The following is a 16,187-nucleotide window of genomic DNA, read 5'->3' on the forward strand; positions in this document are numbered from 1 at the left end:
TTGAGGTCAGGGACCATACCTTTTCAATATTTGGTTATTAATAACACTAACTGGATTGTTGCATTGGTATAAAGCTACTGTAGCAAAAAAAAAAAAAATGATCATTTGTAAACTTTGTGAAATTGATAACTACAGACCAGAAGGCTCATTTTTGTGGCAATAGCTAAAGATTTGCTTGCTCTGTTTTGTAGATTTCTCTTAGGGAAAAATTGGCCAAATGATGAAACTGGAAGTGCACTATCAAATTTAAATCTTTTTTAAATGAGTGACATTGAAAAGGGCTGACATTTCTGATGATTGTGCTATGGAACCAAAGGAACTTCTTGCATACAAATTGGCATTAATGACAGTTTTTGTTACATAATTTTCTTTGAACCTCAATAAATCTTCCTTGCTCATCACTTTGCATCATTAAACATGTAAATGGAGTTCATTTGCCTAGGAGGACATCAGTAGTCTCTTTAGAGAGTATATGAAAGAATGGCATTATCTTCCCTTCCCCCTTCTCCCATTGCAACCTTTGGGCCATACTAATGTATTTTATTTTAAAGATAGTTCTACTATCAACCAAATCTAGATCACAATTCAAATAGGATAATCTCTGTAAGTGATTAAAAGTATGAAGCTCATAGAATTTATCTTTAAAATGCATCAAATCATATATGTTCCCTTAGGATAGAAGACTTCTTACAGAACATGGCTTCCATATGCATTTAAATAAGGGCTGAGTTAAGTTTGTTTAGACATTAAGGTTTTGCAGCAACAAAGCTTCATTATTAACATAAATGCTAGCACTTGACAAAGGTGAAACTGTTACTTACCTATTCTGTATAATGTAGCATCTCACTAATTTGCATTAATTTAAAGATCTATTGTGAATTAATAAATTTTGTAGGTAAGCAGACTTGTATAATAAAACCAATGTTATTCAGCTGTTTAATGTGATTTCATGTTTATGATTTATAATTGTTTGTGATACTTCATTCCAAAAATATAGTATATTCTGTCACCTAGAAATATGTTAGAGCTATGTGAAATAGAAAACTACCCAGATCACAAGGTTCATTTCTATGGCAGTAGCTAAAGAGCTGCTATTTTGGTTTGCAGATTTCTCTTAGGGAAAAATTGGCCAAATGATGAAACTTGAAGCACACTATCAAATTTAAATCTCTTTGAATGAGTGACATTGAAAAGGGATGACATTTCTGATGACTGTGCTGTGGAACCAAAGGAATTTTTTGATACATTATATAAAGAGCTATATTTTATTAAAGACGTGGATCAAGAAATGAAAAATTAAGTTGTTTATTCAGATATGTCTATATATTTAAATATTTGACTCTTGATAATTTTTCCTCTTCTAGATGCTCTTTTGAATGGTATGCTACATGGTAGTTCAATAAATACTAGACTGGGAATGATGAAACCTATGTTCAATTCATTGTTCTGCCACAAACTTGTTATCTGACTTTGGCAAAATCACTTGTTTCATTTCCTAAGTCATTAAAATAAGAATGTTGAGTAAAAATATCTTAAAGACACCAAATCTAAAAGTCTATGTTACTACAATCTTTCCTCAAAAAATGAGATTTAAAAGGAATAAAAATTAGAAACAGACATTGGAACAATGATAGAAAATTTTAATAATAAAAAATGAATTTAATTGTTATATATTTTGTTATATCCATTAATTTGGCAAAATAAATTAATCAGTCAATCAAATATTAAGTGGGAAATTATATAAAAAAAATTAAGTTGGAGACCATATAAAAGAAATATAAAAGAAAAGAAATTATAAAAAAGAAATCTGGTAATTAATGGGGATATAAATACAATTAAAAAAAAACATGTCCTACTCTTAAGGAATTTATACTGTAATTGGAGAAAGTGAAATGAGTATATAAGGAAGCATAAATAGACTATATATGAAGATAATAAATGCAAAGTAGCTTGAAAGGGACGGAACTAATAGTAAGGGAATGAGTTCAGGCTCCATGTAGAAGGTTAGTACCTGAGCTATGACTTGAAGAAAAGAGGAATTCTGTGAGACAGAGATGAGAAGAAAGTATGTTCTAGACACTGAGAGCAATTAGATCAAAGACAGAAATATGAAAGATAGATTGTTCTATATAAGGAACAGCTTGTTCCTTATATTATTGTTCTATATAAGGAAATAAGCTTAATTTAGCTGGATTGCATAGTTCAGGGAGGAGAATAAGGGTCAGTGATGCTGAAAAAAAAAAGGTTGCAAGTAGGTTATAAAAGGATTTAAAAGCTAAATAGATGTTATATTTGATCCTAGAGACAATAAAATGCCTTTGAAGTTTACTGAGTGAATGGAATAATTAGATGTGTTCTTAGATGAAATCATTTTTGGCAGTATAGGGGATGATGGAATAAAATTGTAAGAGACTTGAGATAGAGAGACCAATTAGGAGGTGATGAGATTGATATAAACAAAAAATGGTAAGAATCTGGACTTTTGTGAATAGAGAGTGGGTGTCAGATGTAAAAATATTATGGGAATAAAACTGGCAAAATTTGATAACTGATTAGAATTGTGAGGTGAACAACAGTAAAGAATAAAATATAGTGTACAATACAAATATGGAGACTAGAAGAATGGTTGGTACCTTTGACAAAAATGAAGAAGTGTGGAAGAGAGATGTTTAGGAGGAAATATAATGAATTCTTTTTTGGATATGTTGAGTTTATTTCTGGGATATCCAGCCTTAAATATGTAATAAAAGATATGTGATTAAAGCTTAAGGGAGAGATTAGTATGGAGAATAACTAAAAGGTAGGTATATATAGATAGACTGATATAGATTTGTATGGATGTGAATACAAGAGATATTAAACCTATGGGAACTATCTAATCCCATAGTAACCAAGAAAAGGAATGGAAAGTAAAAGAATATGAGCCTTGGAAAACACTCAGAGGTTGAGGACAAGGGCTAATCTAGATGATGAACCAGCAACAAGGATTGAGAAATGATCAAACAGGTAAGAAGAGAATTACGAGAAAGTGTTGCCATGAAAATCCAGAGAGGAAAGAATATCCAGGAGATGGGGATCAATAATGTCAAATGCAGCAGAAGAGTTTTTGAGAAGAATGAAGATTGAAAAAGAAAAGATACATGAGATTTGGCAATTTAGAAATCACTGATGATGGAGAGATAACAATTTCAGAAAAGTATTGAAATCAGAAGCAAAATTGCAAGACTTAAGACAAAAGGATAGGAGGTAGAAGCCATTAGTATAAAGTGCATTTCTAGGAATTTGGCTAAGAAAGGGAAGAGAGATAAAGTACAATATTTTGAGACAACAGTAGGATATAGGGGTTTCATTTCTTTTTTTAAGGCATAGGAAGAGACATGGTTGTTTAAAGGAGTACATTGAAACAAGAAGGAAGAATCAGATAGAGACATTGAATAGTAAGTAGGAAGATTATGATGACAGAATCTGCTACAAAAGACATGAAAGGAAGGGATCAAGGGCATATGTCATTAAAAATATTATCTTTAAATTCCAGTGGGGTTTTGCATATATACTTCCAGCAACAGCTTCAACAGAGGCATAGTATAGCAATTGCATAGCAATCTGACAATATGAAATAAGAAGGTGGTATTGAAATGGCGGGGGGGGAACCTAAAACAAGACACAATAGTCAATGACTATAGTAATCTATATTTGATAAATCCAAAGATTACAGTTTCTGGGATAAGAACTTATAATGTGAAATAATGTTGGGAAAATTGAAAAACAGTATTCATAACTAGGCATAAACTAACATTTCACATCTTATATCAAGATAAGGTTGAAATACATACATGATTTAAACATAAAGGGTAATGTTTTCAGCAAATTAGGAGAGCAAGGTATAGTTTACTTTCGTATCTGTGGAGAAGGGAAGAATTTATGGCCAAAGACGAAATAGAAAACATTATGAAATGCAAAATGTATCATTTTGATTAAATTAAATTAAAAAGGTTTTACACAGACAAAATCAATGCAGCCAAGACTGAAAGAAAAGCAGAAAACTGGGAAACAATTTTTATAGCCAGTGTTTTTGATAAAGGTTTCATTTCTAAAATATATATAGAATTGAATCAAATTTATAAGAATACATGTCATGTCCCAATTGATAAATGGTCAAAGGATTTGAACAGGCAGCTTTTGGATGAAGAAATTAAAGCCATTTCTAGTCATATGAAAAAAATGTTCTCAGTCACTACTGATTAGAGAAATGCAAAAGAAAACTCTGAGTTACCACTTGATGTCTCTAAGATTGGCTAAGATGACAGGAAAAAATAATGATAAATATTGGAGAGGATGTGGGAAAATTGATACACTAATGCATTATTGGTAAAGTTGTAAACTGATCCAATCATTCTGGAGAACAATTTGGAAGTATGTCCAAAGGGATATAAAATTGTGCTACTCTTCTATCCAGCAGTGTTTTTACTGGGTCTATCCCAAATGGATAGTAAAAGAGGGGAAAGAATTCTCATGTGCTAAAATGTTTGTAGTAGCTCTTGAAAAATGGCTGAATACTGATACATTGTTGGTGGAGTTGTGAAAGAATCCAGCCATTCTGGAGAGCAATTTGGAACTATGCCCAAAAAGTTATCAAACTGTGCATACCCTTTGACCCAGCATTGCTGTTATTGGGATTATATCCCAAAGAAATACTAAGGAGTGGAAAGGGACCTGTATGTGCCAAAATGTTTGTGGCAGCTCTTTTTGTTGTAGCTAGAAACTGGAAGTTGAATGGATGTCCATCAATTGGAGAATGGTTGGGTAAATTGTGGTATATGAAGGTTATGAAATATTATTGCTCTGTAAGAAATGACCAGGAGGAGGAATACAGAGAGGCTTGGAGAGACTTAAATCAACTGTTGCTGAGTGAAATGAGTAGAACCAGAAGATCTCTATACACTTCAACAACAATACTGTATGAGAATGTATTCTGATGGAAGTGGAAATCTTCAACATAAAAAAGATCCAACTCACTTCCAGTTGATCAATGATGGACAGAAATAACTACACCCAGAGAAGGAACTACTGTCTATCTACCCAGGTTACTTATACCTTCGGAAGCTAATAATTAATGTGCAACAAGAAAATGGTATTTACACACATATATTGTATCTAGGTTATATTGTAACACATGTAAAATGTATGGGATTACCTGTCATCGGGGGGAGGGAATGGAGGGAGGGAGGGGATAATTTGGAAAAATGAATAAAAAAATAAAAAGAAAAAAAAAGAAAAATGGCTGAATAAGTTATGATATATGAATGTAAGGAAATATTATTATTCTATAAGAAATGATGAGCAGGCTGATTTCAGAAAAGCCTGAAAAGATGTTTATGAAGTGATGGTGAATGAAGTGAGCAGAACTAGAAGAATATTCTCGGGGGCAGCTAGGTGGCACAGTGGATAGAGCACCAGCCCTGAATTCAGGAGGACCCGAATTCAAATCTGGTCTCAGATACTTAACACTTCCTAGCTGTGTGACCCTGGGCAAGTCACTTAACCCCAGCCACAGGGGGAAAAAATTCTACACAATAACAGCAAGATTACTTGATAGACTCAACTCTTCTAAGTTATGCCATGATCTAAGGCAATTCCAATAGACTTGAGATAGAAAATGCCATCTTCATCCAGAGACAGAATCATAGAAGATGAATGTGAATTGAAGCATACTATTTTCACATTTTTGTTTGTTTGCTTGCTTCTTTCTGATGTCTTTTTTCCCTCTTGTTCTGATTTTTCTTCCACAACATGGCAAACATAAAAATATGTTTAGAAGGATTATATATGTTTAACATGAGATTGCTTGTTATCTTGGGGATAAGGGAAGTAATAGAGGAAGGGAGAAAAAAATTGGAACACAAAATCTTACAGAAATAAATGTTGAAAACTATATGTATTTGGAAATTTAGAATACTATTGAGAAATTTAATTAATTTTTTCAAAAAAAGAGAAATCATCTGTGAGTACAAAGATATTCATAACATTGTTGATAACAGCAAAATTTATAAACAATATATTTATCCAGTAACTGGGGGATGGCTAACTATGATAGGTAATCTAATGAAATGTTATTGCAACATAAGAAATTACTAGTATGGGGCTTATATCCCAAAGAGATCTTAAAGAAGGGAAAGGGACCCTTATGTGCAAGAATGTTTGTGGCAGTTCTCTTTGTGGTGTCCAGAAACTGGAAACTAAGTGGATGCCCATCAATTGGAGATTGGCTGAATAAATTGTGGTATATGAATATTATGAAATATTGTTCTGTAAGAAATGACCAACAGGAGGATTTCAGAAAGGCCTGGAGAGACTTATATGAAATGATGCTGAGTGAAATGAGTAGGACCAGGAGATTGTTGTATACTTCAACAACAATACTATATGATGATCAATTCTGATGGATGTGGCCATTTTCAACAATGAGATGAACCAAATCAGTTCCAATAGAGCAGTAATGAACTGAACCAGCTACACTCAGCAAAAGAACTCTAGGAGAGGACTATGAACCACTACATAGAATTCCCAATCCCTCTAATTTTGTCCGCCTGCATTTTGGATTTCCTTCACATTGTACACATAATTGTACACTATTTCAAAGTCCGATTCTTTTTGTACAGCAAAACAACTGTTTGGACATATATACATATATTGTATGTAATTTATACTTTAACATATTTAACATGTATTGGTCAACCTGCCACCTGGAGGGGGGGAAGGAGGGGAAAAATTAGAACAAAAGATTTGGCAATTGTTAATGTTGTAAAATTACCCATCCATATATCTGGTAAATAAAAACTATTAATAAAAAAATTACTAGTATGAAGAAAACAAAAATAAGGAAATACAGATCAAAGAAAACAAAATAAAGACAATATTACATGTTTACTAAGATAATGTTTACAAAATATCAAAGCAAAAACATATAAAAGGAAAAGAGTGTGGAATAGCATACAAAAAATATTATTATTATTATTTTGATAAATATATACATTTAAATGAACTGAAAAAAATCATTTTATAGACAATCATTTCCATTTTGCATTTTTATATATTTAAATGTTTATTTCTGTTGGTAATTGCTAAACTAGCAATAAATATTTTTGCAAAGTTTTTTCAGCTTAAAACATAGTAATAAAATCCCTGGTACAGCTCCAACCCTGAGGCTAGCTTGATTCTAATTGAGACCCAGATTGGAGACTCCATATTATGGGAAGATCCAGCCACAATTCACACTCTCTACTTCTGATGCACCTCCACACATCTGCCTGGTCTCCATGTGACTATCTACCTTCCCTCCATACTGAATCCCTAGGTTCATTTATGTTTACTATTCCACTTTTACAATGTAACCCCCTTGAGAAGAGATACTATTTTGCTTGTTGATTTTATATCTTTAGCACTTAGCATAGTACCTGGTACCTAGAAAGTACTTGAAATTGCTCTCAGTAAAAACTCTTTATTTTCTTTCTAAAAGGCTTTTCACTCTCAAACCACAAAGTTCTTTGCACAAAATGTTTTTAAATTTTATGTAGAAAAGAATAGAAAGTTAGTTCTTTAATTGTTTTTAGATAATTGGTTTTCAGGACCATTGTTGCAGGCTAATGGATGTTAGGTCAGAAAAAGATGGAATGATATGGCACAGGACAAAGTTAACAGCATTTTTTTAGCATCCTGGGATAATATTATATGGTGAAGAATTTCAATTGCAGTTCCAAATTTTCCAGTTACTATAATTCTATAGGTGTTTCCAACTTTCTCTTTAAATATTAGCACTATTGTGAAAAGAAAATGATTGAACAGACACTTTACAAAAGATTAAAAACATATGTACATTAACATACAAATAATGAAAATAAGTAGCTTATATAAATTTGAAAGGTATATGCTTGAATTGTGAGGTATTTAGACTATCTTCCGATTATGTGTTGATAAAAGAAAGGGGAAAGGGGGAGGGGCTCTAAAGAGGGGTTCTATTAAGGGAGGTGGTCATCAAAAGCAAATACTAGGGAGAAGAGAAGGAGGAAAGGAAAGAGAAAAACATAACAGGGTAATTAAGATGGTGGCAGGAAATATAGAATTAGTTATTTTAACTGTGAATGGGAATGGGATGAACTCTCCCATAAAACGGAAGTGGCTAGCAGACTGGATTAAAAGCCAGAATCCTACAATATGTTGTTTATGAGAAACATTTAAAGCATAGTGATATATACAGAGTGAAGGTAAATGGCTGGAGCAGAATGTATCATGCTTCATATGAAGAAGAAAAAAATGCAGGGGTAGCCATCCTGATCTCAGATCAAGTAAAAGCAAAGATAGATCTAATTAAAAGAGATAAGAAGGGAAACTATATCTTACTAAAGGGTACTATAGATAATGAAGCAATATCAATACTAAATATATATATATGTACCAAGTGGTGGTATAACATGGAAATTCCTAGAGGAGAAATTAAGAGAGATTCAAGAAGAAATAGACAGAAAAAACTATATTAGTGGGGGATCTCAACCTTACTCTCTCAGAACTAGATAAATCAAACCACAAAATAAATAAGAAAGAAGTCAAGGAGGTTAACAAAATGTTAAAAAAGTTGAGTATGATAGATCTTTGGAGAAAATTGAATGGAGGCCAAAAGGAGTTTACTTTTTTCTCAGTGGTTCATGGAACTTACACAAAAATTGATCATAAAAACCTCAAAATCAAATGCAGAAAAGCAGAAATAATAAACACATTTTTTCAGATCATGATGCAATAAAAATGACATGAAATTGTAAAGTTCTAGCCTAAATGTATTATTCTCTTGTTGGGTTTTCTTGGGGTCTCTGGGTTCTTGGGAACAGCCTTTTTTTTTTTCAGCTCAGAGTAATCACCACAAGTACAGGCAGGTTTTAAAGTCCAAATCCTTTATTTTCTCTTTCAAAGTCTTGTCTCCTTTTCTGGGACCCAGGTAGCTTTCTTATAGGCCTATCTCTCTCCTTGGTTTTGAGAGCTTGAGCTCTGCCACCAGTCCTTTGTCTCTGCCAGCTTCTGACTCTAGCTTCCTCCAAATATCTCTGAATCTCCCTGAATGAGGGTTCCAGCTTATATGCCCCACACTGAGCACACACCAATCATTATATCACTAGGAAACCATTATTTGTTGTAAAATTAAATCAGTGCTAAACTAGATTTAGCCACTGTCTCCTCAATTTCACTTAGTCCCTTGTTTCAAGTTCTGGCCCATAACATCTCCTTGTAGGAGGTTGATTTAATAATCAATCATATTGAACCATGCTAAATTAGATAACTATTGTCTCTATCAATTCCACTGACTTAGTTCCTTGTAAGAATCCTTTGTTTCAAGTTCAGAGTTCTGGCCCATAACATGAAATATAAGGCCAGAAGAAAATAGACCAAAAAGTAACTGGAAACTAAATAATCTCATCCTAATGAATGAATGAGTGAAACAGCAAATCACAATTAATAATTCATCCAAGAGAACCACAATAATGAGATAACATACCAAAATTTGTGGGATACAGCCAAAACTGTAATAAGAGAAAATTTTATATCTCCAGAGATTGTTATAAGAAAAGCTCTATACTATCATTAAATGCTATACCTTACTGTTTAAATATGAAAACTAATAACAATAACTAACATTTATATAGCACTTAATATTGCCAGGACACACAAGCCACACATTGGATAACTACTTGATGTAGTGCAAAGAGTACTTGGCTTGGATTCTGGGAGACTTATCTTCCTGAGTTCAAATCTGGCTCAAATACTTAGTAGATAGCTACTATTCTGGACTAGTCACTTAACCCTATCCAACTCATTTTCTTTTTCTATAAAAGGAGCTAGAGAGGGAAATGACAAATAACTCCAATATTTTTGCCATGAAAAACCAAATTGGAGAGCAGGTCACAAAGATTAGAATACAACTAAAAATGACTAAACTGAATTAGTGTCAGACACTGTGTTCAGCACTTTACAATTATTATTTCATTTTGTCGTCACAACCACAACAACAAAATACAAGATAGAAAAATCAGTTATATAAATAAGCTTTATATTTTTAATTTGCCTATCTGGGATTGCATGGACAGTTTTCTTCAGCAAAAATGCTGAATAATTTATAATTATAATCATGAAAATTTGTGAGGCAATCAGAGTTAAGTGACTTGATCCAGGTTTATACAGCTAGATTTGAACTTCTGTTTTCCAGATTCCGGGCCCAAATGCTCTATCTAGCGCACCAATCAGTGTCCTTCATTTTTTTTTGCCTGTTGTTTCATATCAATTAGCTATGTTGAGATCAACTGCTGTACTTTCTTCAGTTAGTGAGAAGAAGCAATACGATATAGAAGAAAGAAAACTAGATTGAGAAAACACGGATTCAGAGTCCTGGCTTTGATATTTCCTACTTATGTAACCTTAGGCCAATCACAACATTCCTGAATCTCAGTTTTGTTGCCCATAAAACAATACAGATGATATGGAATTGACACAGAGGTCACCTCTGAGTGCTTTTCAGTTCTAAGGTATGAAGCAGTATCTCATGATGCAGAGAATGTAGACTTTGAATGTGAAAAACATTTGTTCAAAACCTGATTATGACATATGCTGACCTTCAATCTCTTATCTTCAATTGCTTCTCAGACCTCTCAAAATGGATGAATCCTAGACATCTTAAACTCCACTTAGCTAAAACTGAACTTATTATTTTCCCTCTATATCCTCTCCCTCCTAACTTCCCAATCAAGGTTAACAGCATGCTCCTAGTGCCTCAGGCTTGCAAACTAGATACCATCTTCAACCCCTCACTATCTATCACCTCCCCATATTCAGTTTGCCTCCAATACCTATTAATTTTACCTTTATAACATTTCTAGTATATTGCCCCCATCTCTCCTTTGACACTGACATCATTCTGGCACAGGCACTCATTACCTCACCCTGGACTATTGCAATAACCTTCTGCCTGCCTCAAGTCTGTCCAGACCACAGACCATCATCCATGCAGTCACTAATGTGATTTTCATTAAGTTTAGATCTAGCTCTCTCACGCGTTTAGTCAGTAAACTCCACTGGCCTCCTTGTTGTTCCACAAACAACATGCTCCATTTCTTGATTCCAGACATTCCAAGGAAATATCCCAGCTCAGACAGAGTCTGAGAAAGTCAGCAAGAGAATCTTGATTACAGCAGATTTACAGCAGATCAGCAACTGAGATTCTTGGGACTGGCTCAGTAAAGGAACAATTCAGTGGAGCACTCTCCAGTCCCAACTCAAAAGGCAAATTCTTGGAAACTAGGCTTTTCCTGGAAACAACAAACAAAGTTACCCACTGAAAACACAAAGGACCCCTGTGCTCTAAGCCAAGGCTCAGAACTACATAGGAAGTTCATTTACTCCAGGAGCAGAGCTTTATCATAAAAAAAAAAAAAAAAAAAAGAGGAAATATAAAAACAAAAAGAAAGAAAATGAGCAAGAAACAGAAAAAAATCTTGATCACAGAAAGCTACTATGGTGACAAGGAAGACAAGAGCATCAATTCAGATAAGGATAAAATGTTCACAGAAGAAATATCAAAGAGTGATATGAATTGGTCTCACTATCAAGAGGCCTTTTGATATTATTGATAAAAGACTTTAAAAGGCAAAATAAAAGAGGTAGAAGAAAAAATGAGAAAAGAAATGAGAGGTATGCAAGGGAATCAATAGCTTGGAAAAGAAAGGCAATTCCTTAAAAAAAATACAATTAGCCAAATGTAAAAAAATCCACTGAAGAAAACAACACCTTAAAAAGTAGAACTAATTAAATGGAAAAAGAGATGCAAAAACTAACTGAAGAAAATTACATATAAAAACAAAAATGGGACAAATGGAAGCTAATGACTCTATGAGACCACAAGAATCAGTCAAAGAAAAATCAAACAAAAGTCAAACAAAAAAATTGAAAAAAATGGAAGAAAATGTAAAAAAAAAAAAAATCTCATTGGAAAAACAGCCTACCTGGAAAATTGGTTCAGGAAAACAAGTTAAAAATCACTAAGCTACCTGAAGAGCCTGGAAATCATTCTTCAAGAGATCATCAAGGACAAGAGATCCTCAAGGAAAAATGCCCTGATATATCCGAAACAGAAGGGGGGGAAATCATTGAAAAAATCCATGGGCCACCTCAAAAAAGAGATCCCACAAGGAAAACCCCAAGGAATACTGTTGTAAAACTCCAAAATGATGATCACAAGGGAAAAATACTGCAAGCTGCCAGACAAAAGCAATTCAAGTATCAAGGAGCAATAGTCAGGATTACCCAGGATCTATCAGCATTTACAATAAAGAAACAGAGGACTTGGAAAAACATATTCTGGAAGAAAAAGAACCTGGACTTACAACTAAGAATTAACTAGCCAGCTAGAATGAGCAATATCTTTCAGAGAAGGAAATGAATCTTCAATAAAGTAAGAGATTTTCAATCATTTCTATTGAAAAAACCAGAACTGAACAGAAAATTAAATCTTCAAACTCAGGACACTCCAGAGAAGCATAGAAAGGTGAATAGGAGAGAGAGAGAGAGAGAGAGAGAGAGAGAGAGAGAGAGAGAGAGAGAGAGAGAGAGAGAGAGAGAGAGAGAGAGAATATATATTATTTGAAGAATAATAAATGCAATTATTTGAGGAAATATATATTCTTAGATGGGAAAATGTACTTCTTGAGAACTGTATCTATTATTGTGTAAGTTAAATGGCAGGCATCACATGGATGGAGGGTGTGGTTGTGAATGGACTCTGATGTGATGAAATCAAAGAAAAGGACAAAGGCTTGTACTAGGAGAAGAGGAAAGGGAATGTATAATGGGACAAATTAGATCACCTTTAGAGACTCAAGAGATCTGTTACAATAGAGGCAAAAAAGAGAAGGGGATGAGCATTATCTGAAGCTTGATCTCATGCATTTGGGCAGAAAGAGAGACTAATTTAGTCATTCAGTTAGGTCTAGAAATTTATTTTACCCTATAAAGAAATAGGAGAAGAAAGAAGAAAGAAAAGGGAGGGGATGGATAGAAGGGAGGACAGAAATAATAGAGAAAAGGTAAAAGAAGGGAGTAAGGGGTGATAGAAGATAAGATTGTGAAAAACATACAGGATATAAAATAAAACCACACAAATCACCAGCATTTCTATATGTTACTGACAAAAAAATTTCATTGAAAATAACTATAGAAAAAATAAAATATTTGGGTATCTATCTGCCAAGACAAACCCAGGAACTATATGAATATAATTAAAAAATGCTTCTTACACAAATAAAAGCATATCTAATCAATTGGAAAAATATCAATTGTTCATGATAGGCCAAGCTAATATAATAAAAATGAGAATTGTACCTAAATTGGTCTACTTATTCAGTGCCATACCAATCAAATTGCCAAAAAATTATTTTATTGAACTAGAAAAAATATTAGCAAAATTCATCTGGACTAACAAAAGATCAAGAATATCAAGGAAATTAATGAAAAAAATTACAAAGGAGGGCGACCTAGTAGTACCAGAACTAAAACTATATTATAAAACAGCAATCATCAAAACCATTTGGTACTGGCTAAGAAATAGAGTGCTGTATTAATGGAATATATAAAAATGACAATTAAATAAATAAATAAATAAATAAATAAATAAATAAATAAATAAAAAACAACTCATTCCCCAATTGATAAAATTGTCAAAGGATATGAATGGAAAATTTTCAGATGATGAAATTAAAGCTATCTCTAGTCATATGGAAAAATGCTCTAAAACATTTCTGATTAGAGAAATGCAAATTAAAACCTCACACCTTTCAGATTGGGCTCAGGTGACAGGAAAAGATAATGAAAAATGGAGGGGATATGGAAAACTGGGTCATTAATGCATTGTTAGTGGAATTCTGAAATGATCCAACCATTCTGAAGAGCTATTTATTGTGACATTTTCTATTGCATAAAAATCAATAATAACTTACCAATGGTTGTGAGAAGCATGCTAGTAGCAGCAAATCCAAAGTGATTCCTTGCTATACATTCATATCTTCCTTGGTCTGCTTGACCAACATCCTTGATAGTAAGAGTACCTTCATTATTTACCTGGAATTTGCCACTCTCAGTAATCTGAACACCTGCCTGATTAAAAAAAAAAAAAAAAAAGAATAATAAGAATGAAAAAAGGAAAGCAAAATGCTTGAAATTCATCACAGTTCAAAAAACAATCTTGAATCAAAGACCTTTATTTGTTAAAATTGTCTTTATTTTCAGTTGTGACTTTTTTTTTTTTTACATCTGTAGTAAATTTCCCATTTTCCTATATACCAATTCTAGGGATGTTATCTTATCTCAAGAAAGCAAGGTATTTCAAAGTCCAAGTATTTGTCACAAAATCAAGTATTTATCACAAATCAAGTATTTGTCACAAAATCCATGTTCTATTGCAAAAAATTCAACAAATAAAATGAATAAGTGCATAATATATTCAAGGCACTGTGCTTGATGCTAGGAATAAAAGAATGAGACACTGACTCTCAGGGAGAGGATCAAATAAGTATGATAAAGCATTTATACAAATAATTATAATAAAAACTATAACAAATATAGAGGAAAAGTTCATGGAAAAGGTGACAGTGTAATGGAGCTAAGAAGGAAAGCAATGAATTCAAAGGTCAAGGAAGGATGAGAAGAGTCTATTTTAGGCATAACAATTGTGATGAGCAAAGATTGAGCAATAACAGGAATTTAAGACATATTAAATTGCTCAGAGAGAGCAGGTACATAGAGGAAAATTTTTCAAATTTCCTTTGGAGCCTCAGTTTTGGGTTGGTTTCAGGTTTGGGGCTTTATTTTTTATTTTTGTCTGTAAAATAAGGCAGTTGGAGTGAATGACAGAAAGAAGTTCTGGTATATATAAAATCTCAAGTAGAAATCAGATCCCAGAACATAGTCAGGCACAATATTGCTGGAGAAACTATTGTGAAGTGAGGGGAAAAAGGTCAGGCCACATAAAACTTGCAATGAGTGCAGAAAAACTTTGAGTTCCCTTATCAGCTGTCATGCACTAGCTTTCATTTTTGTTTCTATATGGGTAGCTTTTTAGAGAGTCATGTGTGTCTAGGGAAAAAGTGTAACTTATCTATCAAAAAATCTCTTCCATGCCTCTGAAACACAGCTAAAGGTATCAGACCCTCCAATCCCCATGAGAGATTGGAGGATGACTGGTATGGGGATTTCCGCTCCAATGATTAGTTGGGGGGTGGGGGCTTAAGACCACAATCAGATATCAATTATATGCTGTTTATAGGAAGGAAAAGGAGCAAATGGAAGGGTTATGATCTAGTCTTTCAATACAGATTAAATGCCTAATTGAAAATATTATTCCTTAAATGGATTATTCCTTAGAATAATCAGGAGTATATATTTAAGACCGTCAGTAAGCATAATATGCAATAGAAATAAACTGCAACCTTTCCCAGTAAGATCAGGAATGAAACAAGGTTGCCCACTATCACCATTACTATTCAATATAGTACTAGAAACGCTAGCCTCGGCAATAAGAGCCGAGAAAGAGATTCAAGGAATTAGAGTAGGAAATGAGGAAATCAAACTATCACTTTTTGCAGATGACATGATGGTATACTTAGAGAACCCCAAAGACTCTGCTAAAAAACTACTAGAAATAATTCAAAATTTCAGCAAAGTGGCAGGATACAAAATAAATCCACATAAATCCTCGGCATTTTTATATATCACTAACAAAATGCAACAGCAAGAGATACAAAGAGAAATTCCATTCCAAACAAATGTTGAGAGTATAAAATATTTGGGAATCCATCTACCAAAGAAAAGTCAGGAATTATATGAGAAAAATTACAAAACACTTGCCACAAAAATAAAATCAGATTTAAATAATTGGAAAGACATTCAGTGCTCTTGGATAGGCCGAGCGAATATAATAAAGATGACAATACTCCCCAAACTAATCTGTTTATTTAGTGCTATACCAATCAGACTCCCAAGAAACTATTTTAATGACCTAGAAAAAATAACAACAAAATTCATATGGAAGAATAAAAGGTCAAGAATTGCAAGGGAACTAATGAAAAAAAACTCAGAGGAAGGTGGTCTAAGTGTACCTG

At 33.3% G+C, this 16,187-nt stretch overlaps 1 protein-coding gene across 4 annotated transcripts in view; it reads right to left on the reverse strand.

Moving 5' to 3' along the window:
- The window catches only part of PXDNL (peroxidasin like), a 512,873-nt gene that overhangs the window by 102,488 nt on the left and 394,198 nt on the right, over positions 1-16,187 (reverse strand). For all 4 annotated transcript variants that reach the window (XR_012484142.1, XM_074278161.1, XM_074278143.1 and 1 more), the window contains one exon: positions 14,028-14,184. Coding sequence is in view for 3 of the 4 variants with exons in the window: in XM_074278161.1 (XP_074134262.1) it covers positions 14,028-14,184 (157 nt within the window). In the remaining variant the exon portion in view is untranslated. The remainder of the gene's footprint in view (positions 1-14,027; positions 14,185-16,187) is intronic.

This window comes from Sminthopsis crassicaudata, chromosome 1 (assembly GCF_048593235.1).
Source record: "Sminthopsis crassicaudata isolate SCR6 chromosome 1, ASM4859323v1, whole genome shotgun sequence".
Classification (NCBI taxonomy): Eukaryota; Metazoa; Chordata; class Mammalia; order Dasyuromorphia; family Dasyuridae; genus Sminthopsis; species Sminthopsis crassicaudata.